The 27,779-nt window shown below is 41.0% G+C and overlaps 2 protein-coding genes and 2 non-coding genes across 6 annotated transcripts; 3 read left to right on the forward strand and 1 right to left on the reverse strand.

The window, feature by feature from the left end:
- The first annotated feature begins 378 nt into the window (after window positions 1–378).
- tdrd7b (tudor domain containing 7 b) lies at window positions 379–19,343 on the forward strand. Of its 3 annotated transcripts, XM_076086973.1 has the most exons (21): window positions 392–493; window positions 599–661; window positions 1,805–2,011; window positions 2,260–2,404; window positions 6,169–6,388; window positions 9,301–9,383; window positions 10,469–10,677; window positions 11,273–11,641; window positions 11,761–12,071; window positions 12,153–12,348; window positions 12,431–12,542; window positions 12,647–12,849; window positions 12,939–13,073; window positions 14,997–15,080; window positions 15,281–15,415; window positions 15,576–15,686; window positions 15,864–16,012; window positions 16,121–16,344; window positions 16,424–16,607; window positions 16,741–16,901; window positions 17,604–19,343. In XM_076086973.1, exons 3-21 carry the CDS (start codon window positions 1,805–1,807, stop codon window positions 17,822–17,824), a joined length of 3,459 nt encoding a protein of 1,152 aa, XP_075943088.1. In that variant the 5' UTR covers window positions 392–493; window positions 599–661; the 3' UTR covers window positions 17,825–19,343. The 3 variants fall into 3 exon arrangements, with proteins under 3 accessions (XP_075943087.1, XP_075943088.1, XP_075943090.1); XM_076086972.1 differs by lacking the exon at window positions 599–661 and having other exon boundaries at window positions 379–493; XM_076086975.1 differs by lacking the exons at window positions 392–493; window positions 599–661 and adding an exon at window positions 939–1,092.
- A 357-nt stretch (window positions 19,344–19,700) lies between these two features.
- Window positions 19,701–22,065, reverse strand: LOC142946147 (calcium-binding protein 5-like). The gene is made up of 7 exons (XM_076087257.1): window positions 22,004–22,065; window positions 21,584–21,707; window positions 20,766–20,796; window positions 20,452–20,595; window positions 20,259–20,368; window positions 19,914–20,061; window positions 19,701–19,729 (listed from the first exon to the last, which is right to left on the reverse strand). Exons 1-7 carry the CDS (start codon window positions 22,063–22,065, stop codon window positions 19,701–19,703), a joined length of 648 nt encoding a protein of 215 aa, XP_075943372.1.
- A 2,459-nt stretch (window positions 22,066–24,524) lies between these two features.
- Window positions 24,525–24,689, forward strand: LOC142946173 (U1 spliceosomal RNA). The gene has a single exon (XR_012953026.1). It is a non-coding gene; the product is annotated as a U1 spliceosomal RNA (small nuclear RNA).
- A 2,580-nt stretch (window positions 24,690–27,269) lies between these two features.
- On the forward strand, window positions 27,270–27,460 carry LOC142946174 (U2 spliceosomal RNA). Its single transcript, XR_012953027.1, has one exon. It is a non-coding gene; the product is annotated as a U2 spliceosomal RNA (small nuclear RNA).
- The last annotated feature ends 319 nt before the right edge of the window (window positions 27,461–27,779 follow it).

The following is a 27,779-nucleotide window of genomic DNA, read 5'->3' on the forward strand; positions in this document are numbered from 1 at the left end:
CAAGACGGTTGATGAGAGGTAAGGGTAAAAGTAAAGCGAGAAGAAGCTTAATCAATATTACCGAAAGGTTTTAAACCAGCATTTGGATTACTAAATGAAAAAGTAAGTTAAACTTACAGAGTGATATACGTTAATGACAGAGAATGCATCATGTCAAATATTTAATTAATGTATAATAAATATTATATTCTATATATCAAAATGTTTTGTTTTTATAAACAAATGTGAGGATTTGCTTCTTTGTGCGGCTGGTTGGGTGTGATCTCTGTCTCGTGCTGTGGCCCCTGAATGAATATGTTGACGTGTAATTAGCCTGAAGTCCATCCGCAGCCGACCAATCAGGTGGTGGAGGAGAGGCTGTGCCCGGACCGGCTGGCAGACTGTCCGGGGACAGTGCTGTGACTGCAGCTCAGCTCGTAGTGGTGAGCTCGTGGAGGTGACAGCACTGACGGGAACAGGTCCTGACTTCACCATCCCGTCGTGTTAGAGCAAGGTAGAATCATTTTTGTAGCTTTCTGACTTACATGGACTTCTATGGCACTAACTCTTGGTAAAGTTGTTGTGTGTTTATTTCACCTCTTTCTACACTTTCGACTAGGATGTCTCAAAAGTGTTCAAGCCAGCGAGGACACAAACCTTGCTTCCGGTCGGGACTTTCAAAGTAATAATTTTAGCGACTAATATGGAAGGTAGAGAATTTCTAGTGAGTCTCTGGAGTTTTATTTTGAAGGCAACATGTATGAGCTTCCGGTCAGTCCCTTAGCTAACTTTATGAGCCGCTGTTCCGGAGGTGGCACTGAAGGATTTAAGTCGATGTTCGGCGCACTATCATTGCCTGTGCTGACTGTATACTGGGTCTTGTACATTCCGTCGGCGTCATTCATTATGCCAGGACTATTTTATTGCAGTTTTGTTAAGAAAACGAAATAAGACAAGGAAACTTCACCCAAATAGTTTGGTCCCGGTGGAGGGTGTGGAGTCGATGTGTGACGAGTTACGTCATTCATAGTTTCCCTGTCCCGTCTGCTGCCTGCGCTGCAAAGTGCATCAACAAGTGGCCGAAACTCATCTAATGCTAAAGCAATTAGGAGGGTAAATCAAACATGTATATTTCACTTGTTTCCAGTAAACCTTTATTCACCTTTCCTTCCTAGGCCCAGTGTGGAATGGCATACAGCCTATATTTCTGAATTCTTCAATCCAAGGCATATACTTTATAGAGAAAAGTAGATACAATTACATAACAAACAAGGACGTCTTTACAAAAATAATATTAATACTTCAATTCAAATTTGCTGACATAGCAACAATTTTAGAGGGCCACTATCGGTTAACCAACTTTTTAAAACTATGTGTTGCAGTGGTAAAGTTGATGCTGCTTGTTGACGGTGTCTGCATATATTTTCACGAAGATCATATTAGCTCAGATTTATACTTTGTCTCAGAATTGTACAGTTTTTTTAAATTCCTCTTTAGGAGTTTGGTTAGACTTGTGGACTGTAACAGGCTGTACACCACCAAGGGGAAATTAGTATCATCTTCAACCTAAAGCCCTTATGCAAAATGTCTCTACAGGGTTACAGTGATAGTTTGTGGCTTTGAAAAACGAGATAATTTCAGAGTGAGTTGAATCACCAATAAATACCTGCTTATTAAACAGAATAGGGGAATGGTAAATAAAAATAGATACATGCTTGTTTTGTGACTACGACTATACTGTAAATCAAAAAACAACTACAGCTTTGACTGTACATAAAAACAAACTATTTCCATCCAAAAACAATTAAAAAAAAAAAAATTTCAGATGGCTGACGTGGAGCTGGTGAAGAAGATGCTGCGGGCCGTCCTCCAGGCCAACAGAGGCGGCGTGTCGCTGTCCCGTCTGCAGTTAGAGTACAAAGAGCTGACTGGGGAGCAGATACCACACAAACAGATGGGACACAACCACCTGGATGCACTGCTAGCCAGCATGCCCTCTGTAGTCCGCACAGAGCGCAGCCGCTCTGGAGAGGTGTGTGTGAGGCCTGTGCAGGGTGGATGGTTTGAAGGATAGATGTGTACACATATTAAGCCATAATTAAACCATATTATTCTTTATATAAAATCATATATTTTAATACCACTATGTATTCAAAGTGCTGTGTGTGTAATTTGGATAATATCCACACCTAGTGGTTAATAGGAGGTAGCCTAATAACTTACTCCTTGTCATGAATCTCTTATTAATATCCGTCTCTTTACTCCTCTCTCTCACTGCAGATGGTATGTTTTGCCTCAGGTGCCCATGAGACCGCCCACATATATAAGTTAGTGGCTCGCCAGCGCAGCTCCAAGAAGACAGGCCGACCCCACCTGGTCAACACCCAGATGAGGGTCAAACCGGCTGCCCCACTCGTCCTCAATGGTAAGATTTTGGACCACCATTTTGGGGAGTTAGCAAGCATAAACCGGCATAGCCGATCTTAACAACAATTATCAATTCTATATGTATGTATTGTTATTTTTATTGAACATTCCCTAGCATGTAAAGCTTTTGGCTAGTCACTCAGCCACTATCACTTTTGGTTTCACCTAAAGTCCAAGTTAAATCGATTCATGCAGGGTTTGAAATACATTACAACATTACAAGTTGCGTTTGTGCACGTGGGATTTCACAGTTTCTGTGTGGGAGACAGCAAGCAAATATATTAAATAGCGTAGGGAGAACCACAATTGGCCATGCAATGGCTTCACCATTACAGTGTTCAACAGGAAACTATAATCCAGTTTCACAAGACACAATTAGCTCGATCCAATTACATACATAGATGTTTACTACTAAGTCACAAGGTGGCTTAAAATCAATTAGGTATTGGATTAAATGTCATTGCAGTCACTGCTAAAATGTACGGAGGAAACATGCAACATCTGCATTATAGTGTGTATTTTAAAGCAAATTTGAAATGATTCCAAATACCAAATTCATAAATACTTTTAGTTGTACTTTTGGTTCTCAAAGAGATCAACAGCGTGCTGAAAAAGTCTCAATCAGTAATCTGTAATTTTCATTTAACAGGTGAAAATAAATATGGACACAGATTAAACAAAATAATGATAATTAACAGTCTGGCAGCTCTGTGACACAGTGGTTAGCACTGGAGCACTTATAAGCTGCACTGCAAGAAAACCGGTGTTGGGTGTCTTGTGAGTGTTGGACTATTGTGTGTATCCAACTCTGGAATTCAACAATACATGTTTATGAAGGACTTGAATGTCAAATGTGAATGTAAGACTACTTGGCTGCACTATTCAAAACATGTTTGACTACATAGCAAATAGCACTCTGGGTTCATATCATCACTGATATACAGTACATGTGGTGTGATGCAAAAAGCCTCATGGCTTCTTATTCCCAAGTCCTGTTATGATTGTGAATGTAGAAAAACACATGTATCATCTTCACCAGTAATATTTCAGCAAGGGTATTAAATACATTGTATAGTTAATGTTTTCGAAACATTTGTTTTTCCAACAAAAGCCTTTTTCCACTCTGCCAGGAATAAAATCATAAGATTATATATACGTATCAGGTATATACTATATACACTTTATATTTTATAAGATCAAAAACAAACCTATTCTGTTAATTATTTCCTCAAAATCAAACAAAGGGCTTTTTGAAATGTGCACTGACTGCACATCTTTGCTCTAAATAATTCCACCTGTTTGCATATTAATGATGACCAAGCAGTTTTGTTTATACTCTAACTAAACACGTTTACGCAACAAAATAAAGGACTGATGAACTAATTCAGTCCCGAAAAGCTGTGGCCGAGAAATATATATTAAATTCCAGCCAGCCTTTTCAATTGAACATTTCCAAACCTTTTGCAGACTCCTCTTGGTGCTGGTGCTACAGTGCTGCAGCAAGAGAAACATAGAAAGTGTCTAGTGTTTGTATTAGTACTGTAACAATGCAACTTTTGCAAATGCTTTCTGTTTTTGAGCCCAGTTTTTGGATGACTGACTGACCTGTTTTAACTGTTGCTCTGTGGAGACCTGCAGTTCCTTAGGCACTAAGACTATCACACATACACACTCAAGCAGACACACAGTGTTACGGGCTGCACAGGTGTATCAGGTTCATATGTGTACAAAGATGTCACATCACATGCATTTTACTGGAGAGCCACACACAACTGTGAACATTCATTCATCTTTTTCTGACTTTATTTCCTATTAACACACTCATGAACCATAATTGCACGTATGCAAACTAAACATGCAATCTCACGGCCCCCTTCTCACACACACACACACACACACACACACACACACATACAGAACCGTGTACGCACTTGTCTTTTTAGCACATACTCCTCCGCTAGACTGTGGCGCTGCAGAGAGCCAGAGGAGGAAGTGGGAGAAGAGCGGAGGAGTGGCAGCAAGCGTGTCGGAGGAAAAGAAAAGAAGAGGGATGGTGAAATGGGAAGGAAATGGACAGATGACGGGGAAGGGGGGAGTCAGAGAGAGAGGAGAGAGAGTGGGGCTGCGTGTTCAGATTCAAGGCTAATGTAGCCTATAGCCGCTGAGACTCCGCTGCAAGCAAAGAGCAGCCGATTCACAAATCAACCTCTTCATCTCTCATTCTCTCCTCCTCCTCCTCACCAGGATATTGATATTCAGGCAGAGGCAGACTAGGGACCTTGTGTCCATGCTGGTGAGGTGACGCAGCGTCTGCTCGTGTGTGTGATTGTCCTTGGCTATATCTGCATGTGGATTTAAGCTTGCGTCTGCCTGCGTATGTGAATGCTGAGTTTCTGTTATTGGTTTGTGTGTGGAAGTTTTATTGATTGATTAATTGGCCGATTGATTGATTGATTAACTGCTAGTAGCTCATAGAGAGAAGAATAAGATTTTGAAATTGCCTGTTGATGACTTTTGAAGACGATGGCTGGTGAAGCTGCTTGTTGTGTTCTTTCACTGGAAAGATTTAATGAGATTCAGCAAGAACAGAAAGGATCGGAAAGCAGGAGGAAGTTCTAGGTCTCGCTGAGGAAAAGAGAGGTGAAGAAACGAGTTGAGATAAAAGAAGAGACGGCATGAGGAAGATCTGAAAGGGAAGAGGGAGTGTGGGAGTGGGAGTGACTCAGGGTTGTGCTCAACAGGGTATATTGGTGATGTCACTTAGCGGAAATGTGATATCATACCGATCACGATGCGCTTGAATGATGTCACATCTCAGTGATGAGGGAGTGTGTTAGGATATTTGGTCTCTGACTTTTGGGCTTTTTACTGAGCATACAGTGACCATCACAGATGACAGTTACTGGCTTTTGTAACCATGTAAGAATAATAATAAAAGAATAATGTAATTTTCTCCCCTGGTAGTGATGTTACCAGTCTTAAACTGAGGAGATAACTGTTAAGAAAAATCAACCATACGATAAGGGTTGAAAGTTTTCAACAAACAAAAATGTATATAGGGAGTTAGTATACAGCATGTATATTGTACATACTGTATACAAAATAATATGTTATATTATATTGTTTGCTCTTTTCCAGAAGAGCCCCACTTATGTTTACACACATACTTTCATTCACCTAATATTCCTAGTGTAATCACAGTCTCCTGAATTGCTGTATGTTTTTAATTGTTCAATAGGGGAAACAAACGTATTCACATTTTTGTGGAGAGTTCGATGAGAAGATCAATACCATGTATGTGCTTGGTAATGGTATCAATCTTCTCATCTAACTCTCAAATCAAACAGGTGTATCTCCTTGACCTTTGCCGGCCTTTTATTACACTATCCAATTGGGAAATAAAACAACAACAAATCCAAGAATGTAGGCACAAAGGAGTTTTTTCAGCTTTTACTTTGCGATATTGTGTTGTTGATGCTTGCTGGCTCGCTGATTAGAGCTATGTAACATATTAGATTATGTTACTCTAGTTCTACTGTGTCTACAGATATTGAAGCAATCTATAACACTGTGCCCTTCAGACAGACACACTGCCCTGTCTCAGCATCAGGTTTAGCTGAGTCAGGGCGTGTGTGTGTGTGCGTGTGCGTGTGCGTGTGCGTGTGTGTGTGTGTGTGTGTGTGTGTGTGTGTGTGTGTGCGTGCGTGCGTGCGTTTAAGTCCATAGTTTTACTTCTCTTTTGCTTTCTCTTTCTTTGTGCAGCCAAACCTCAAACCTCTCTGAGGCAGCCGAACCACCGCGGGCGAGGCGGGGGTAGAGGAGGAGGAGGAGGAGGAGGAGGAGGCGGCCGAGGGGGGGGACATGGAGACTTCAGACAGGCCAGGGACATGAGGGATGGCCAGTCAGAGGGCAAGACCGGGGCACATCCGAACAAGATGTATCAGAGCACACCCAACAGGAAAGGGAACCCACCTGCCGAGAAGTAAGCAGTTGGACACAGTTACTTCACTTCAAATAGGTTAATGAATTGAGATAATTCTATGTGATCAGTTTTTTTATGGTGCTTGAGACACAAATACAATCTTTTTTTCCTGTAGATTCTCTCTCTGCGATGCAGCATGCTTTCAAAATCCTTTAAACCGTCTCAGACAATTAAAAAGTATCTTTGGGGGATTGAATTACTTATCTTTAACCAGTTTCTTATATTTTCTCGTCACTCCAACATCCAATCCAAACTTCAGCTACAAGTCAATGAAAATCAATCGTACATGTCCCACATTCTTTCTTTATGTCTTTCCCTTTCTCTCTCCTGCTCTCATTCTCTCTCTCTCTCTCTCTCTCTCTCTCTCTCTCTCTCTCTGTCTGTCCCCCTCCTCTCCTCCCACCCATGTGGTCTGAGCTGAATCAGAATAGGTTGCTGGTGAATGGGAGCCTGGTTGAACTCTGCTTGGTTTCTGAGTGCAAACAGCCTCCCTGTTGCTGCTTATTCAGCACTGGACTGATGATGCACTCACTAGATTATTCTGGTTCTCTCTCTGCCTGTCTCTGTCTGTGTCTTTCCTCCCCTCACTTTCTCACTTCGTCTGTTTCTCTTTGCCTTTTCGTCTACGTGTTTGGCATGTTTTTACAGTCCATCTTACTACCCATCATTGTTCCTTCTCTTTCTTACACTCTCTATGAATTAATTGGTAAATTGCACATTATGCTTTGACCCCTCCCCTTTACCCGTAATACTCTTTCTGAAGCCTTATTCTGAAGCCATTGTCTATTGTTCCAATAGACAATGGCTTCAGATCTCTACTGCCATTCACCGTGACCTGGATTGAGTTAAAAACCTGATTCTATGTTATTGAAGAAGCCATTTAGAAGCATTGCGAGATATTATCTATCTGCATTGCTTAAACTATGAATCCTGATTATTCCAGCTCATTGGCTGGCTGGCTCACTTCCATCCATCCACGGCCCTGTTTGTCCGTCCACTGTGAAAACAACTGACATCAGTCCTCTGTCCGTGTCCCCATGGGGGTCCAGTGTACCGCTGGCCCTCAGCAGCACAATGGGGCGGCAGGGTGGGAAGCCTGGTGTGTTGGCAGGGGACACGAGCCCAGAGCAGGGGGGACGTGAGCCCTTTCTAATCCCTGCTCTATTCTCTGGTAGATTAACACTTCTAAACCGACACAGAGTGAATCAGCAGATCTCTCTGTATCCCTCTAGATCTTCCATCGGACAGTACGCTGGCGTTATCATCAATTTTGTGCGAGCGCAGGTGTACTATGGGATGCATGGCGGCACAAGTGGTGAATTCAGCGAACAAAATGAAAGAGTCAACATAGAATTACATTACATTTTTAATCAAATAAAAAGAGGTTTTGGAGTTGATGAGTTGAGGAGACTAGTCTTTACCTTGATGGGAGAGTTTTGTGTGTGCTCAGGCATATGCTGTCTCCGCTTCGGGAGAGAAAGTATGAGGGTGAGGTTCTATACAAGTGCAGTCTTACAGTTAAACCAAAATCTAGAGCTTGGACTAGAAAACATGTCACCACAAGATTCACTCAGTGGCTGTTTGGGGGGTTTCAATTGTGTCACACAATCTCCCCTTGAAGATGTAGATTTCCCAGAAGTAATCGAAATATAGATATTAAAATGTCCATTCTTTTTGAGCACTTTAAGGACTTCTGCTTCTTGGCTGAAGACCAAAGGAGAATTGTCCTTGTTATAAAAGGACCTAAATTACCAAACATCATGACCATTTTGATTTAATATTTTAGTATAACTTCAACTCACACAGTCACTGCTGTTGCCAACTTGAATCCTATTGCATTACATTATATTGCATTACTTTTTTTATACTCTCAAAGTTGCAATGTTTTATGGAATAATTGGGATACTAAAAGAGGAATTGAAGCTTAAACTAAGTTAAAATATGAGTTTGTAAATGATATAGCAGCAGTGGGTTTGTGTTCAGTCCAGAGAATCATCAGTGATGGTTGATCCTACTGATATTTGTTTTCACTACCTCAACCAACCACATAACGAAAAACATTTATGTCAGTGGAAGTGACATGTTCTGTGATCCATGTATGGGTAGTAAAGTCCTTCAAACCCTCTCGCATCCATTCAGGGTCACAAAGAAAATTGCCTTTTTGCTTTGTTTGTTGATTGCTTGCTTACATTTGTAGCGATGTACCAGGGCGAGCCAGGAGCTGTGACTGAGAAGACAGGAGACACGAGGGAGATAGTCGGGGTGAATGAGGAGAATTGGGAGGAATGATTAAACAAAGCGGTTATTGTTTCATTGAGGTGACGGATCTGAACAGCAGGCACGGTAAGGATGGGTAGAAGAGGTTATGGGAGGGGTGGGAAGAAGGAAAAGATTGTCGATACATAATGTACAAATCTGTCCATACATTCTCAGTTTGTTGCTGACTAGGTCTGAGGAATAGCATCTACAGTGCAATGCAGTACCCAGTGTGCTGTATCTCACGTTCTATCATTGTTCTAGACCAATGGGGTATGAAGACAGTTTGATTAATGGGTTGTGTTACTGAGGACAGGCAAAAAAAACTCTGTCTTGCACTGAACTTAAGCTGGTTTTCTGGTTAGAGATGCTACCTGAGTCCTTTTTGATGATGACTGTGCTTTGCCTAATACGAGATCGATGATCGGACATGCAGCACAGAGCCAGGCCAAGCCTTAAAACTGAAGTCAGAAGTGATTAATTTTTTTTGTTGTTTTTAACTATGCACAAAAAATAATCGATGTAAAATGCTCTAGCTTTTGAAGGTTCAAAAAAGAGAAACAAAATGTTGTTTCGAGTGTGTTCTGCACAATTTTCTTCTCTTACGGAGCAAATTTAAAGTTCTGCTTCTTCTTGTTCTGTTCTCTTGTGTCCAGGTCAGACAAGAGGATGACCCTCCCGTCACGGTTTCAGAAGGAGGTGCATGCTCACCTTTCTAAAAACTCCCAACGGACCGGCCGTAAGTAGAACAGGCTGTTTTTCATAACGCTAAAAATACATTTTGTGTAGCTTTTGGTCCTCTAAACGAACAGAAACGTTTTCCAGACCTGGATCACTTCTAACAACTGAAATGCTGGCTTGCTGCTCAAAGCATCAGCAGAGGATACTAAAGTCTCAACTAAGTAAAAGACAGTTTTCTAGTGTCATGCTGTGCTTTCTTGTGCTGAAGTATCAAATCCTGTGTCCAACAGACCTACCAGTATTTTGTGATGTGTAAAGCAAACAAACAGCAACCCCATCTTAGTAGATCTTCTGAGGATCCTGTAGACACGAGGTTCAAGTTTAATCAGCGCCCATTCGTCTTGTGTTGTCTGTCAACCTCCCTGCTCTTTATCTCTTTTACTTAAACTAAGAATGTGTTTGTTGTCATGTTACCTGTCTGAACAATGGCTGTATAGCCTGGGTGAACGCACAGGAATTTAATAATCCACACAGCTTTGAGGCACATATTTTCAAAGTCTCCAGCCATTTTAGATGTTTATTTCAGGCCCTTACAGACAGATGAGACTGTTTAAGTGTGATACTGACTGGTTTAAGAGCTTTTGCTTCATGTACGAGACTCCTGTTTAGAAAATGTGCAAGACCTACGGTGCTGTATGCCTCACAGTGTTGGTGTAACAAGGCTCCATTTGATTATTGTAATTCTAGAGATGCACACGTTAGTATCAAAGTGGTTTTTAGTGTGACTACAATAGCCAGCACTAATATCCATATTTGGATGAATACTGAATGTCAAAATGTTTCAAGCAATATTGACATACATTGACGTGTTTCAATTGGAATTTTCGACAGTCTGACCAATTTTGCATTTAAAGTTTTATTAAAAGAAAAGAAGCCCCGTATGTCAATGGGTCAGAGGCAAAAGGAGGCGTGACTTAGGTTGTAAAGATACCCATTTATCTTATTCTTTATTCAAATCATCCATCTCTTTTAAGATTAAAGTGCCTTTGTTTTTGGCAAAAGCATGCCATGCAACCAGCAAGTTCCAGGGTCCAGAAGATCAAAACACTAATTGCATCCATCTCTTTCTTCTCTTTCTTCCAGCACCCTTAAATCTAAACGAGAGCCTCCACTCAGGGAAAGGAAAGCCCTACAACCCTCAGCAGGTCCAGGGGTGCATCCGGGAGATTCTGGGGAAGTACAGTAACGGGTTCTGGGTGTCAAAGCTGCCGCAGATCTACAGGGAGCTGTATAAACGGGATATGCCCACTGAGGCCATCAAAGACTTGGAGACCTGGACTCACATATGCACTGTATGTACGCCTGATGCTACTGTAGTTATTTGTTTGTATTTTACTATAATAAGAAGCATTTCTGTTTTCAAATGATTATCTCTAATAATTGTGATAAAATGATAATACAGTGGGGCTAATGAAAGGCAGGATGACATCTTTATGTCTCTTGCAATTTACTTCGCATAAGTTATGATATCACATGTAGTACATGTTAAGCAGCAGTTATATATCAGTTTATGTTTTTCAGAGAACTCGGTATAATATGCACACGTTGACACTATGCACAAAATCCTAAAAACAAGAACCCACAAAGCTCTGCATGAAACACAAAAAGCTTTTAGTAATCTTATATCATCTTGAGACACGTCAAGTTCATTTTATTTATAAAGCACAAGTCACAAATCAGAGAACATGAGAAAGAGGAATTTCTGAGCAGCTCACGACTCTAATTAGTTCACATTAGTACATTTCAAGACCTCACAACAAATTAATACCAATCCCGATGATATATTGGAAGCAATAATGTCATGAATGTCTAGTCATGTTCAGTCTGTTTTACCTACAAAATGGTTTTATAATATATAACTTAAGTGCTTTCCATTTATTCTCCTAGGTAGAGAAAACCTGCAGCAGCAACCCATCAGAGTTGCTGCTTTACCCTGCCAAGGGACAGACCACCACATCCTCCCCTCCACCCATCCTTAACCCAAACTCCACCTCTGCCCCTGTGCCAAATTCAAACACCCCGAAAAACAAACCTGTGCAGTCCCCCACCCAGAAGAGTCCCCCCAGCACCCATTTGACTCACTCTGGTTCCTGCTCTCCCCAGACTACAACATCATCCTCCTCGTCCCCCAGTCCTCCCTCCTCCCCTGCCACCCTCAGCCCCGACCTGAAGCTGAAACTGGAGGAGCTGCTGGTGAAGTACCCCAACGGCCTGTGGGCCCACGCGTTGCCCAAGCTCTTCCAGGACACGTACAAAGTCAGTAACATTTTGAAACACTATCATATTAAGGTCCTTACCAAATTCAGGAGCTAGGTGCAGTTGATATTTTTTAATATAAATATATATATATACATTCAATTTTATTTATTTGCAAGTTCAAACTGCCCGGACACGTCCTGGAGAACCTTCACCTCCTCTCCGACATCTGCACCATCGACTACCCTATGCCTGACAACCCCAAGAGAGCCATCTTGTACAAGGGGAGCAGCAGTGGTGGTGGTGGAGGAGTAGAGGATGAGAACTGTAATAGGAGGAACTCCTCAGCCAGTGTGGAGGAGCAGAGGGTGAGGCAGGAGCTGGGGAGGAGACTCAGTAACCACGCGGTGCCCTCTCTGCAAATACCCAAAGAGGAGTACCCCTCTGTGCTTGTGGTGGAGGCCACCAACACCAACGGAGTTATAATCAGGTAGGTAGGAGAACTGCATGTGTGAAGGTACTGTAGGACTTAACAGTTCAGACTATCTGTCTGTCTCTCCTCCTCTCTCAGGTACATTGGTGAGGGTTACTCCCAGGCCCAGGAGTCCATGGAAGATGAAATGAGGGTTTTTTACGGTGTGGACCAAAGCAGTCCAACTCCTTTGTCGTCTCCATCCTCCGGCCAACTTGTTGCTGTCAGGGCCGAGGAGGAGGAGGAGGAGATTCTTAGGGCGCAAGTCTGCGAGGTCATGGCTGACAAGGTCAAGGTGAGAATTCTAGTGATACTAGTCATCGATGCATCCAAGACAAACACATAACAACTAAATTGTAAATGTTTCTCCTCTGTAGGTGCACTTTGTGGATCATGGCTTCTCAGAGGTTATCAGCAAAACCAAAGTGTTTGAGCTGCATGAGAAGTTTTTCCAACTGCCCTTCCAGGCGACCAAATGTAAACTGGCAGGTGAGTCTGAATTGGAAAAAAACACTTCTTCTTGTTTCACCCTTCTATTTTCCCCTACTCCATCATTGGCCTGTTGATGTAACTGTGTCCGTGTGTCCGTCCAGGTCTGAAGCCATTCTGTCAGGAGCCTGCTGTGCTGAAGAAGTTCGAGACAATGGCAAGTGGAAAGATCCTATTGGCAGAGATCATAGAGAGAGGGCAGACCCCCGTTGTCGTCCTGTATGACACGTCGCAGGATGACGATGTCAACATCAACGCTGCCTGTATGAAAGCCCTGCAGGACAAGACGCTTGCCAGCCCGTCACAGGTACAGGAGTGCAGACATTGTGTTTGCGCGGGGTTCGGTCAGTGTGTGTGTGTGTAGCACACTAAACTCTTATCACTGGCTCTCCTCAGGTGAACAGCACTTATATGAACGTGACTGTCAGAAGCGTCTGCTCAGATGGGACCATCTACTGCCAGCTGCCCTCCAGAGGCCTTTCCAAGCTCAATGAGATACTGGAGAACATAGAGACATACTTCCACTCACAGGTTAGCACCATGCTACATTTGATGTCTCAGTGACTTTTGAAACTTTAAAAACGTTTACTCTTTTTTTTCAGCTGGTGATGCAAATGTGCCATAGAGTTCCATTGTTGACTAAAAACTTTTAAAATCGCACCAATGATCTACGTTGTTACAGGGTATTTTATTACATTGAACATGGGCACGTTAGTTTATTTTGAATAAATGAGACATTCATCGTTTTTCTGCCATAAATTCTCATTTGAGCACCAAATGTGTAGTGATCGATGATGAGAACTAGCGCTAGACAAATGCAGTATTTAATCTGGTTTAAGAAAATGTTTGTTAGAAACTCCAGTGCCCAGCTGTTTTAGGAAATTACTCTCCCTTTTTAGAAAACAAAGCTATATATATATATATATACATCTAAAGTAGAATTCAATGAACTGGGTACTTGGTCCCACAGACACAGTGGGAAAGTTTAAATGATGAAATAATGCATTGTTGGTTTTGGTCTTTTCTTCTTTTATTGCAAGACCAATGACAGTAAACTATGGGTTTTGTCTTTTCATGGGATATATTAACAATAAGAACAACATAGAACAACACAAGCCTTATCCTTTAACATCTCTAAATCATTAAATTCATTATGGTGCAATTAACATAAACAAAGAGTACCATTGCTACAGGGACCACGCTGTCGTTGTTGTCATTTTTAGTTTATATAACGATACACAGGATACAAGGAGAAGCTCATTTTGAAGAGTGATGACTGGCTGGGAATTAATGTGATTACGACATTGACCGTAAGAGCCCTGGTTCTTGTAGGAGGAGAGTTGTGACAAACACTGCGTGTATCTATTTATACTATTGATTTCATTACAGACCTTAAGATCCACTCTCGGTCTGGAACTACAACTCTATTCTTAAATTGAATTTGCTTCTCTGTGTTTCGTTCATCTCAGTGTTTTCTATATGCATTTGTCTGTATAAGAATTAATTAATATAGAATTATTATTTCTAAATGGGACACACATGGGGTGCATACAGATGTGTTGCACACTCCTGACTGGAAATAAGAAGAGACACATATAAACCTTCCTTGCATGTCCTTATCTGTCGGTTAAGATGAAGATCAGCTGTATATATGTGTTCATTACAGCCTGTTTAGAAAATACACGCAGGAGACTAGGACTCACATGATCGTCTTAAAAGCCTTTTGTGTTGCTTCTTTCAGGCAGAGTTGTAGACAGATTGAGATTAGTTTGATAAGCTTGCCAAGCCACTTAATCTGTTAGCAGCACAGTGGAGCCGATGCTTTTTCTATATGTGCCGCTGCTGTCCTTTAAAGCTCGTAGTTGCAGCTCAGTAATGCTTCACGTCAGTGTTGAGGTTAACACAGTGGGGAGTCTGGTATTGTATTTTACCAATGCAAGAGACTTGCAAGTCTGTGGAGTGTATTTGAATTCATCAAGCATGCAGGGGAGTAATGTTGTTACAAATGTCATTTACATTACATACTCCCGAGAATATCTTTCTCAACTTAATATCCGGTTTGGTAATCCATAGTTGAGTTCAGCTAAATGTATATAGTTTATCTGTTAGGGTGACTCCCTCTGCTAGTGTTGGTAACGCTGGTGTCATGAATCAACTGTAGAGTAAATGTAGGAATACATTAACCATTCATAATTCAAGTCTTTTAATGATTTAAACATCAACAGCCCCTCTCCATTCCAAGTAACCACAGATCTAAAGTCCTACTCTTTGATGTCATTGTAGTAAACACCTGCAGCAGACTGGGTGGACTTGTGAAATGTTTGTGTGAGCTTTTACAGTTTCATTTTTATTGCAGTCATAAAGCAGCAGTTGCACATACTCAGTAACCTCACCAATCCAGAGGAAATACCGTCAGATTTAACAAGAATCTGACGTCTGATATTTCTGTTCCAGGTAACATCAGAGTTCTTGGTATCGAGACCCTTCTGTGGGAAAGGGTGTCTGGCTCGCTACAAAGGCAAATGGTCCCGTGTTGAGGTAAGATGGCACTGAATTTTTAAACAAATCCACATATTGTTAATGTTGACAAAAGGGATAAAGTCACAGTTGCAGAGGCAGGCATTACCCTGAGAGCAGCGATTACAAAGAAACACCATCCACACTACTGCAATCCTTCCTGCACATTTTTAATAACTGTAAAAAATATGAAGTTTCCCTGTCTATAATTCTGTCTTTAGATCACCAACCTGCACGGCAGCAGAGTGCTGGACATCTTGTTCATTGATGTTGGCGTCCAGGCTTCTGTAGAGGTGTTTGAGCTGAGAGAGATCCCACCGCCATTCCTCCGTGACCTCATGGCCATCCCGCCACAGGTCAGCTATGTCTTCAAAGCACAGATCGTGAAAAACAGTCAAAAGCAAATATTATGCTCAAAGGAGATTGTTTTTGTTATGCACTGTGGTAGTGAGGGCAGCGTCCTCATGCAGTCTTACAGATTATCTGAGAAAATGACTTCCAGCGACCTGTGTTTAGGCTGTGAAGTGCTGTCTAGCAGACCTGGCTGTCAGTGTTGGCTCCTGGACTCCAGATGTTGTCCAATGGCTTCGAGAGAAAGTGCTCAACACCACAGACTGTAGCATGAAGGTAAAATGCTGCCCATTCTTCCTTAACATCTAACATCTTCAGTTGTTTTTTGTTTTCTTCAGGGAGGGGATGATGATTATTTGTTTTAGAAATCACTCAAATTTTGCCTTCATTGGTTCAGCCCCTCTGTTTTTCTTCCCCATGTATCTCCGCACTAATCTTGACATTTCTCCAAAGGTTGCCAAGGTAGATGAAACCAAGCGCTGCATCTACGTCCACCTCTTCACCGACAAGAACTTCCAGGACCCGGCCCGCAGCCTCAACCATCAGATGGCCCAGTCTGACCTGTTCAAACAGCAACCAGATGTGTTCCTGACGAGCCACAGGTTACTGCTGCTTGAGATTCACCTCTATTATCCCCTTAATATAAAGCTAATGTTCAGCTTAAACTTATTCACGAAATTTCTCCTTTGTTTGTCAATTGAATTTCACAGCCCTGCCAAGATCTTCACAACCACTTTATCCTCCAAAGCCCCCAGCACCGGTGACTACACCAATGGGAGTCCAACGTCAACCTCTTCCCCAGCCAAGCCTCATCTCAGGAGGGTTCTATCAGGACCCAGAGGAGGCAACAAGACTACCACCCGCCCACTAGAGACTCCGTCACCCCCCTCATCCTCTCTCCAGCTGCCACCATTACTAGAGTTTCCCCCAGCAGGTAATAAATATAGTGGACATCTTTTGCTTACTGTAGCCTAGAAAAGCATGTGTTCACATGTAAGTCTTTTTCTTCTCAGGGAGCAACATAGACGTCTATGTATCAGTGGCGTGCCATCCGGGCCACTTTGTGCTGCAGCCCTGGAGAGATATGTACAAACTGGTTGTGTTGATGGGAGAGATGATTCTCTACTACAATAAAACTGAGGAGAAACCCCTAAACATAGAGAAGAATCATATATACGCTGCTAAAGTGGAGAACAGGTGAGTTACTCTTACTGATTTGTGGTGCCGTATGTCTTTGTTTCTGTCTGTAGTGTATATTTAATAACAGGCCAAATGGAAGCAGTTGCGCTTTGCCTAAATATATCCACTCTTCCTTCTTCTCTTCTCTTAGCTGGCATCGTGTGTTGGTGAAGGGAGTTCTGACCAACGGGTTGGTGTCTGTGTACGAGTTGGACTACGGTAAACATGAGCTGGTCAGCTGCACACAGCTCAGACCTCTGATCAAAGAGTTCAGACAGCTGCCGTTCCAGGCAATCACTGCTCAGCTGGCTGGTGAGTGCAATTTAGACTTTCCATTTGCTGTTCATTTATTTCTTTACTTTACAGTATCAGAGGCAGCTTTGTACTTCTTACTCAATTATATTCACACATTCATATTTTACATATTAAACATATGGTGAGCTTATAAAATATGGTGCATTGTTATCAACAAAACTGCCCTTTTCTAACTCCGACTGCCTTATACAAGATATTTAGAATTAGCTCCACCTCAACCTACTACAATGTGCCATTGTATTTCTGCATTATGAGTACATTTACCTTTAATATTTTAAGCACATTTTGCTGATAAAACTTCTATACTATTATTTTTTTTCTCAAGAATATTTTTTATTAAGTTTGAAACAAATGAACAAAATATACACAGGAAATGTGTTAGAGTGCACAACAAATATATCAATTGAAAAGAGCACATCTATGCACAACATGGAATCATCCCTCAACCCCACTCATCAACCCATCGTACTATTATTTAAGCAATTTGTTGTGTTTACTTCTGAGTACTTCTTCTCACAACTTTACTTTTCTATTTTCTGTTATTAAAGTTCCTCCATGAAACAAGGTGAAGTCATTAAGCAAGTTATGAGCCTAGCAAGCAGAACGACTCCTAGGCTTTTAATTTGTGTAGCGTTAAATGTTAACATTGTATCATTAACATCAAAGTGAGCTTAATTTTAACACTTGTGTCCCTGGCAGGATTGAAGCCGAGGCAGTGGTCAGAGGAAGCTGCTATCGTCTTCAGGAACCACGTGGAGAAGAAACCCCTTGTGGCCCAGCTGGAGGCCGTACAGGAAGCCACTAACCCGTGGGACAGGAAGTTGATGGTCTTCCTTGTCGACACTTCACAGGAAGAAAGGGACGTCTGGGTGCACGACATCATGGCTGAATTTGCTGAAGAGCTGACCAACGAGCTGTAGGCGGCAGAAGATCGTCGACACGTCTTACTAGGTTAGCAGTTTCCTGCTGCTCAATGAGTTGTGGATAGATAAAATAAAAGAAGCGTATCTATCTTTATGTATCCACCATGTAGGGCGACTGAAAGAAGACAGGAAGAAAAGATGAAGGAGAAGTTACGAGTAGAAGGGAAAGCTTTGATAGCATATAGAGGGAAAAACAAGAGGTGTAGGTGTTGTAGCCGCTTGCTTGTCGTGTTTTGGGCTGTACATGGAGGGATGCCGTGATGTGATTTTGCAGTGTGACCACTGGACAACACACCCATGCATGATGTTGGTCCAATCTTGCCACAGATACTCTAAACATACCTTCAGCATACAGTAACAAACTGCTGAATTTCTCCATAATATAACAAAGCTGTGGAAGTGATACAACAGCAGCGTCTCACACTACAGCACCGTGAGTGCATCCAGTTATAGTGTGTGTCGTCCGGGGGCGACGCCTGAACACCGTTAACCCTGCCAATGTGAGCACCATGCACAAAATGTTCAGATTAGCTCTTCTCACATTCTTGGAAGATTTAAATACATTTGTTTACAAAATCTGCTTTTTTGGGATAGTATTTGTGATTGTCATAAAGTTTCCAAAAGTTAGAGCCAACATTCCCCTGAGAGGAGAAGAAACAGACAAGTCCGTAGTAGTTTACACTTTTTGTATATGCTTGAATAAACGCTTGTTTTCTCCAGTTAGACTCTTTTTAGCATATGCATGCTGACACAGAGTCTACATACTGACCGAGCGAGAGCAGAATCAGAAGCTGATGGGGTTTGTTAAGGAAGTATATACTTGGTGTGAGATATGTTTGTATCCTGACATGAGTTGTTTTTCGTAGTAGTACATCCTGGCACTGCATGTACAGTAGAAGGGATTTTACATTGAATTGAAAGAGTACATTGACACACAGACAGTTCCTCAGACTTTTTGACTGTGCATTGCTTAAAAGCGCAGTGACTTCTCTTCTCCTCCTTTGAAACTCAGAGTTGAGTAACTCTCTATTATTCTCTTTCTTGTCTTAAAATGAGACTTTGATTTCTCCACATCACCTGCTGCATGTCGCAGATCTTTCTTAATTGTGCGCATACACTTTGATGTTATAATAATAAGCAATACGTTTCCAGTAGTGTGAAGCTTTTACATTTCCAAAAGGAGATAAGTTCTGCTCGTGTTTGGTTCCAGTGCTACCATCAAATGTTGGCCGATTGTGGGATTTTATTCTGAAATGTGTGTGTTTTTATTCTGGCACACCTGCACCGTGGTTTTGGATTTGCAAATGCTTCTCCAGTTCTGAAGACGGTAGACCCGACAAAGCTCAAAGCTGCATTGTTGTTAACAAGTGACAAGTGACAGGAATTTAATTTATATTTAACTTATATTCTCTAGAGGACGATGAATGCTTCATTCATTTCCATGTTGTTGTTTGATGATGAGCTGGAGGTAATAAATGACTTGTTTTTGGAATAAAGTCTGTTTGAGAAGTTTAAACGTCATCATTCCACTGATTACTTCTTCTATTGCATATTACAATTGTGTTATGTTATTTTAAAAACTCACATCATTTCAATTTCTTTATTAAAATATTAAAACATCTCAGTCATTTACATATTATATCACTGCAAAACGTGCATGTAACTCCCAAAATAACCGCATTCACAGCATTTCTCCCAGTACTTTAACAACTCACCATTCATTAAGTTATTACAGTTAGGCACACATTATGTTGTAGACGGCTACCTACATTACAAAACTTGTTGACTTGTCAAAATTGTATAGTTGTGTTAACTGTCTATGGAATGATTCAGAAGCGGTCGTGTATCCCGTCCTTGTCCGTCCGTTCAGCAGCTAGCGAATGGAGAGCATCATCACAAACTCTGAAGAGGAGAGAAAACAAATCAACAAGTGGAGTCAGTGCTGAGTGTTACACAATCATGACCAACAATGTGAACACACGCACACACACACACACACACACACACACACACACACACACACACACACACACACTTGTGGTCAACAAGTCAAACCTATAAATGTGCCTGAACTTCTTTTTGTCACCTTCAAAGTCGATGCTTCCATCTGCGTTAATGTCCAGCTCCTTTATGATCTCCTCCAGTTCTCCTTTCTTCAGCTTCTCCCCCAGCATCGACTTCACTGCCTCCTTCATCTCCTCCTGGGTGATCTTTCCATCTCCATCGATGTCAAACTTTTGGAAACAGAAAGGGGTGAAACTGCAAGAAAAGCTGGTTTTCCTTTAGAAAATGTCAGTAACTCGTAGTGGAAAAAATGTTTGTATACAACTCGACTGAAGCTCTTTTGTAGGTCTGATATATATAAACTCATTATAATAAACTCACCCTTTTTCTGTAGTTTAGCGTGTTTAACTGATTTCAGTTGACTGACCTGTATAAAGGCCGACTGGAGCTCTTTGAGTCCCAGCATGTGAGCAGTCTCTCCCATCATCCTGGGTCCCATCAGTTCAATAAAGTCCTCAAAATCCATCAACCCGCCCACTGTGGAGAGGAGAGATGCACGTTTCAGAGCCATGCTGTGCTTGATCTCTATATATTCTTTACAGGGTCTCTTATCAGCTCACTTCTCATCTTGATCTGTTGAACTATCTCCAGCAGCTCCATTTCTGTGGGCATGTATCCCATTGTCCGCATGCATTCAGCCACATCCTTGTAGTTCAGGTATCCATCTTGATCGTAGTCAAACTCTTTGAAGGCCTCTTGCAACTCTGTCAGAAAGGTCAGGGGTCACGAAGAGATTAGAACAGTTCCAGAAGTGGTTTAGCGGATCAAATAATGACTTATATTATTAATCAAGTTGGAACTATTAGCATGTTAATAACTGCAATGACTGTAATCTACTATAACGTGGACACTGAGTTGTGTCAGTGACACTTACCGTCCAACTCACCCTGAGCTAATTCTCTCTCCTGCAGAAACAGATGCAAAAGAACACATGTTGAACTGTTAATCCATTTTTATTATTATTTTGCGAAACAAAAATGTGAACTGTGCAAATGGTACCAAAACACCTTGGCACAAACTTCTAATTAAATGCAAGTGTTGATTTTAATGTCAAGGATTTGTGAGCACTTAGCAATTCATTAGCATGTGTATTATGCATGTTAATGTCAGAAGTGTACATGAGAAAATGACAGAAGGCATAGAGGACAATTCCCAGGTATGACCAGGTTTATAAATCAGTTTCCATGTGTTTAATGGAAAAGGTAAATATTCAACCCAGTATTTTGGCAGTGCTCGTCATTTGGATAACCCTAATGCAGTGTGGCAGTGAGCTTCAACTAATCAGCCAGTAAAGCTGCAGACACACCAGGCTTAGTAACAGCAGCTTGAGAACGCTGTGAGCACACTGCCTGACTTCTACTTCACTTCTGATGTTATAATGTCTGACTTACTGTGCCTTTAACTGGAAATGAGCATCCACTGTATTATGTAGATCTCAATCATTTTAATTATTGGTTTTAAATTACTCCCAAGCCTTTCTCAGCCTGTGGCTGTGGGAAAACACACATTTTATTGAATAAAAGTGTGTCTAAATGTTGCAGGAATGGGGAAACTGGTGTTGAAAGTAAAAAGCTGTAACTTAAACTGTTTGAAGAGTACAGGTCAAAGGTCACAACAGCCACGGAGAAGATGGTCACCTCTAGTTCAACTACACAGATTAAATCACAAAATGTGGGTGTTAGCTATACTTACCGCCCCAAAAACACTGTTGAGCACAGAGTTGTAGACTATGGTCATGTCAGTGGTTTTCTTGGACTTCTTTGATGATTTTTTGGGTGTTTCTGAGACTGAACCTGACGGGGATTCATCTTTGGCACTACACGGACAAATCAAACAATAAATAGCAAAAGGGCAAATGCAAACGCTTGCATGTCATTTGAGATTTGAAGACACCTTGATTACACAGTGAAAACTCTTCTCAACCACTCAATACATGTTAGCAGAGTTGGCATTGCTTCAGACCAGGAAGACACACTTGACATGTGTTTTTCCCTGGGTTGTATATTCGGTGGTAGGTCGACTAAGTATTACATTGGGGCTGTGCGAAGGCTGTCCGTCACACTCACGATCTGAACATGTGGGCTACTGTGAGAACCGTACATCTAAACGTACCTATCTGTTGCGGCTGAGTCGACAGAAGTGGAAGAGGGTGTCCTCTCTCCTGCGGTGGGCATGCTGTGGATAAACAAAGTCATGGGCCTACAGTTACAGTATATACATGAACGTTAGATATTATAAATGCTTTATGGGAAACGTAATTTCTTTGGTTTCACTGCAAATCTTTGATCTCCAACATCTTAATTATAAATCCAGTTACTTCACTGCAATTTGCTTACCTTAGCTCCCTCTCCTAAATGGTGAGAAAAGAAAACAACAAGTTGTCGAGCCCTTCTTGTCCTCCTTGAGTGGTGCTCCACTTGTGTTGTGAATGGCTGCGCACTATCCTGTCTGTTCTGTTCTTCCCTTCCTGTCCTTGACCTCCTTCAGTCGCAGAGGCTTAACAGGTAATACCTGGCTAAACTTGCAGCCAACGATTAGAAAGCAAAACGTGTAGCAGCAGTGTGACTGATGTGTCCTTCAAGAGGTCAATTTCCTCTGGTTTAAACCACAGCTTTAAATGTCTTTATTTGGAGGCTCTTGCAATTTCCGTGAAGTTTTCACATTGGCCCTTTAGCCTTGTAGAGTTGCTCCTGGCTCTGCAGTTATAAAGTGTTTTCAGGTGGGCTGGTGACGTCATTGTTCATATTGTGTTGGAATAATCATTGTGGCTTCAGAACTTATAAGGGAACAATAACAGACTGGAAATGTTAAATACAAACACGATATTTGATCACACGAATGAGTTCATGCCAATCCATGCTTTTCATCCAACAGGGATGTTAAATGATAGATATTGATAGATATTGATAGATATTGTTGGGTCCAGCGGTGACTAACGCAGCGTTGCAATACAGAGATGTCCTATGGGTAGGTTTGTTGTTGGTTGTATTGTTTACTGGCTCATCACCTCCTCCAGCTCACAATGCAGTCTGCTAGACAGACTATGACAGACTAGTGTACCATATCTAACCGTATATGTAATTTATAGGAGGAGAACATTTAGCAACAACCGGCGTATGTAAAGGCACATCGTTGACTCTTATCATTTAATTTAATTGTTGCAATTTTTATTTTTTATTTTGTGGCACAAAGTTTGTTTAACAATCTTATTGTTGGTTTTAAATATGTATAGTTCATTGTTTTTATACCGGTAGGCTAGTTTATACTAGATCCGGTTAATTTGCATACCGGCAGATCTGCACACCTGTATTTCGTCAGTAGTTAATTAAGAAGCGTTTTCCTTATTTCGGCGCTTGCCCGCTACCTTTGCGCGACACAGGCAATGTAAACATAACTCTATTAGTAAATATATGAGCTCTATAGTATATTTATAAAGACCTTTGTGGAATATGTCGGGCTCTGCAGCAGGAATGACCTTCATTTGGCTTGGAGACAATTTATTTCGAGTTTCGGGGACGAGATGTTTCATCAATGGCGCAGGTCGGCCCTCGCCTGTCTTCATATCAGGTGAGCTTTCTGCATGTAAAAGTTTACAAACTTTTGTAGCTCATTAATGTCACTTCTTTAAAACACATTTGTGTGGATACAGTTGTAGCTGAAGGTGAAAAAAACATGACTTTTCAAAGTAGGTTAATGGTAATTGATATAGCTAAATTGACGAAATAGTCTCGCAGCCCTCGTGAAGTGGGGCGTAGCCCATGACGTAGCCTCATTTCTGAGCCTCACAATATGTTAATTACATTTGTGGCTTATTATCAGTCATCGAACTGTCGTTCAAAAAAAATTGAGCAAATGTAGCTGTTTTAAGTGGCATTAAATTAAACTTATTAAACTACTTTCATGTGGCATCGTCGCAGTATTTTGTCGCTTTGGTTTGTTTGGCATGTTTTATTATTCCGTCTTTAGCGGTGAAGGCTGTCTTTCATCGCTCATTACAAAGAAGTAGTGCCTGGCATTTCGTTTGTTGACAAGAGAACATACTAAGTAAAAATGGGACAAATAACGAGGCGTGTTTTGGTCCTGCTGGATGTTCAGTAGCCTACAGTACTAAAAAAACTGCTGAATCTGTTAATTTGGATTTATTTCGGCTTCTCTTTGGGACGTTACAGACTCATAACTACCTATGTAATGATATACTGTAGTTTTCAGTGTTGGGTATATCACGGTACACTTGCTCCTGTAGCCGATAAGTGACGTGAAAGCAAAGAGTGGAACCCACACATGTTTACGCTACATTTATAACAAGTGATACTTAAGGAATAAAACAAAACATACAGTAGTTTATTAAGCGCCAATGTATTCGTTCGCAAAAGTGAAAAACAAAACCTTTCCAGAAGTAACTTGCCGCTTGACATTCAAACGGTGCCGCAAAGCATGATGGGAAAGTGCAATAATACTCCACTCATGTTAACGTTTTGTTTTTTTTAAATTATGTTATTCCACTGCTGCACGAGTTTCGTGTCTTTTAATCATCATGCATAACTTAAAACGTTATCGATATTTTCTTCTTCTACACCGTGACTCTGCCTTGTATGTAGCTGGATCACTTCCCTCTGTCGAACGTGTACAACTCATACTTACCTGGCAGGGGAGATACCATGATCATGAAGGTGGTTCACCCAAGGCGAGGCTTGGCCATTGCACATTCGGCTGAGCTGACCTTTGCGAATTTCTCAAATGTAGAAATCTCGACTGCATAATTTGTGGTAGTGGGGGACTGCGTTCGCGCTCTCCCCTGATGTCTTTGTTCAATATAAAGTTATATCTGATTTACTAAAGCACAGTGGTGTATAAAGTACCCAAAAGCCATACTTGAGTAAAAGTAAAGATACCTTACTGGAAAATTACTCCAGTAAAAGTCACCTATTAGAATACTACTTGAGTAAAAGTCTTAAAGTATCTGATATTTATTGTACTTAAGTATCAAAAGTAATTTTCTGATATTAAATGTACTTAAGTATTGAAAGTAAAAGTACAAGTAAATGCTGTTAATAAAAAAGCAAAGGGTTAGAATTATGAAGTTTATTCTTTTAAGTGCTGTGGCACCATGACCAAGGATAAGGAGCTGTGTTGAAAATAATTGGGTTGGCTGTGATCCATCCAGGAGCAACAATGTTCAACATAATATATTGTACATAAGTATACTTTTGCATCTACTATGAACTTATCATCATAATTCTCCGAAAAGCAATATGACGCTATGAAGGAGTTGTAACAGTGCGTTTATAAGTATGCTCATTCCGACTAGAGGATGTAGAGGGCAAATGCATAATATTGTGTTCAGCAAAAAATATCCACTTGATGCATCAGGTCAGTGTTGTGAGAAAGGACACCTGCCTTGTAAACTCATATGGGCCTGATTTGAACACAATAGGCAAAGGTTTTGCTCAAGCTGAATCTGCAATTGGGCGACTGCTACCATCATAACTCCATCTGATCATCCACAAAATGACTCAAATATCAAAACATGATCAATACTAAAGCAGCACCGAAAGTAACAACCCAGTCATTACTTGAACCTGAAAAATGTCCTGTTCATCTTCAAAAGACAATTCTACTACAATGTAGCTTCTTTACATTCTATGTAAAGAAGCTACATTGTATAGAATGATTCTATTGAAGTTATTCCTTTTTTAAATGTTTTAGACGAGTCACTAATCACTTTAAAAGAGTGATTATAGCTGATTTAACTTACAGACATGAGATTGATCTTCTCATGTCACTCTCTTTATACAATGATATAAATTCATCCCCGTTTTATTGATATCTTACGAAAAGTTACTCCTCACTTTTCGTGCGTTTTTCCTGTAAAAGTCCAGCAACATGAGTCTGTTTTCGCTTGTTACATGCATACTGTCTTTTCAAAATAAACTTCCATCTTCACAGGAAACAACTAAGGTTTAGGCGATGCAACTATTTAGTTAGGTTTAGGAAAAGATCGTGGTTTGCGTTAAAATATCTACGGAAGTCACGTCACAAATAAATCAACATTGGCTTCTCGTTTCACACACGGCACAAACTGCGGCCTCCTGGAGGAAACACCAGTGTTTGTTTGACCCATCCACCTCTCCTCATCCCACCCGTCCTGTGTGGAGTTCTACTCGTGTAGTCGCTCGCTAGCTATAGCATGTAGCATCCTGGGCATCACCGGGAATCTAAACACCGCGGATTTGAGAGCACTTGTTTTGCGCATTAACGTGATTAACCAATGATTTAACTTGCAAGCTAGGACCACTGATTCACCAAACCTGCTTGCTTGCAGTCTGTGTTCCACCACAGTCCCCGACGCTGGTCTCATGATTCATTTTGTTTCTAAAGATAGATTTGATTTTGTAGCGAGTAACGAAGGTTTCAGGGGAAATGTATCGGAGTCAAAGTATCAGTTTTCTTTGCAAAATGTAGTGAAGTAAAAGTAAAAGTCAACAGAAATATAAGTAGTAAAGTACAGATATCCAAAAAAACGACTTAAGTACAGTAACGAAGTATTTCTACTTCGTTACTATACACCACTGCTAAAGCATACATGCATTGTGTTAAAGACGACACAGAAACGATGTTTCACGTGAAATGGTACAGAATGTTGTTGGATCTGTCCAAACAGATCCAACATCGCAGAGTAGTGCGATAATAGAAACATAAATGTATACAAATACAACAGGAAGTGGTGCAATTAACGGCAGTCTTGGGGTCCCTATAAATAATGTGATTTTATGATAGTCCAACAAAACACATTAACATTATTTGAGATGCATATATTTGCATCTCATTTATCATCATTTTAAGGGGAATACCAGGAGAAATGTATATTCTAGTAAGTATCTTACTGGAAGAGTGATGTGTAGTGCAGAGTGCAGTTCCCTCTGTTCTCCACTAGAGGGCACCGGAGCGCTGTTTGTTGTCTGTCCGGAAGTGAACAGATCAAACATTACTTTTCTCCCTCATATCCTATCAGAGCGGACTAATTATGTGATTTGAAAAGTTCTGATTGCATTTATAAGTCGCTTGACATTAGATTTGTTTAAACTAGAAGTTATAACTCTTTCTCCGTTAGTAAATAAGAGAACGCTTGCGTCTTGAATTCCTATTGGACTAGATTGCACCACGTGACCAGGAAGTGCTCTGTAGCTGCACACGAGACAACATTACTTTGTTAAAATAACCGATTTTGCTGCCGTTTTCTGATCGTTTTAGTCATCTTCCGTGTTTTGCTGTTTTGTTTCTGTCCCATCGAGTTTATCTGTACTGACACAAATATTAAAACCGTGAGTGACATTGGCTGTGCGGAGAATTGCACGCGCACCTCCGACAGTGCTGCAGTATCGCTTCTCGGCCTTTTGGCTAAGATCAAGTGTAGTATCTGTTCTTATCAGTTTAATATCTGATACGTCCCCTACCCGGGGACCATATATTAAATTGATTTTTGGAATAGGGAGATGGAATAGGGGCTTGCTCCGTCCACTCCACGCATCGACCTGGTATTGCAGAACCTCCAGGAACGGTGCACCCCCTCTACATGTTCAAAGTTAAACCATGGGAATTTTCCTTAGAGAGTACTTAATGTGATGTTAGTAATTATTGAAAGTCTCAACCTGTTAGCAGGCCTGAAACTTTGTGTTATTGCAGTTGTTTGACTGTTACTCATCAGTTTGAAGGTAACAACATTTGATGAAACTGGTGACTTTAGGTCAGCTTTTGAATTTCTATATTTTCAGCACCATCAGTCAGCATGGTAACGTTATGTCTGTGAAACGCTGCCCTGTCTCTGAGCTGTCTACAGTCTATTTTCACCACATGTGTATAATATATTATATATATATATATATATATA

This window comes from Anarhichas minor, unplaced genomic scaffold (genome assembly GCF_050575085.1).
Source record: "Anarhichas minor isolate MPS153535 unplaced genomic scaffold, ASM5057508v1 ptg000009l, whole genome shotgun sequence".
NCBI classification, from domain to species: Eukaryota; Metazoa; Chordata; class Actinopteri; order Perciformes; family Anarhichadidae; genus Anarhichas; species Anarhichas minor.

What these genes read in the sequence shown, in the direction of transcription:
- tdrd7b (XM_076086972.1), top strand. Translation starts at nt 1,805, where the DNA reads ATGGCTGACGTGGAGCTGGTGAAGAAGATGCTGCGGGCCGTCCTCCAG. An exon ending in GTGTTCCTGACGAGCCACAG is followed by an intron (nt 16,013 to 16,120) that starts GTTACTGCTGCT and finishes TGAATTTCACAG; the next exon opens with CCCTGCCAAGATCTTCACAA. An exon ending in GCTGCTAAAGTGGAGAACAG is followed by an intron (nt 16,608 to 16,740) that starts GTGAGTTACTCT and finishes CTCTTCTCTTAG; the next exon opens with CTGGCATCGTGTGTTGGTGA.
- LOC142946147 (XM_076087257.1), bottom strand. Translation starts at nt 22,065, where the DNA reads ATGCCCACCGCAGGAGAGAGGACACCCTCTTCCACTTCTGTCGACTCA. An exon ending in TCAACAGATCAAGATGAGAA is followed by an intron (nt 20,369 to 20,451) that starts GTGAGCTGATAA and finishes TCCTCTCCACAG; the next exon opens with TGGGCGGGTTGATGGATTTT. An exon ending in TCCAGTCGGCCTTTATACAG is followed by an intron (nt 20,062 to 20,258) that starts GTCAGTCAACTG and finishes TGTTTCCAAAAG; the next exon opens with TTTGACATCGATGGAGATGG.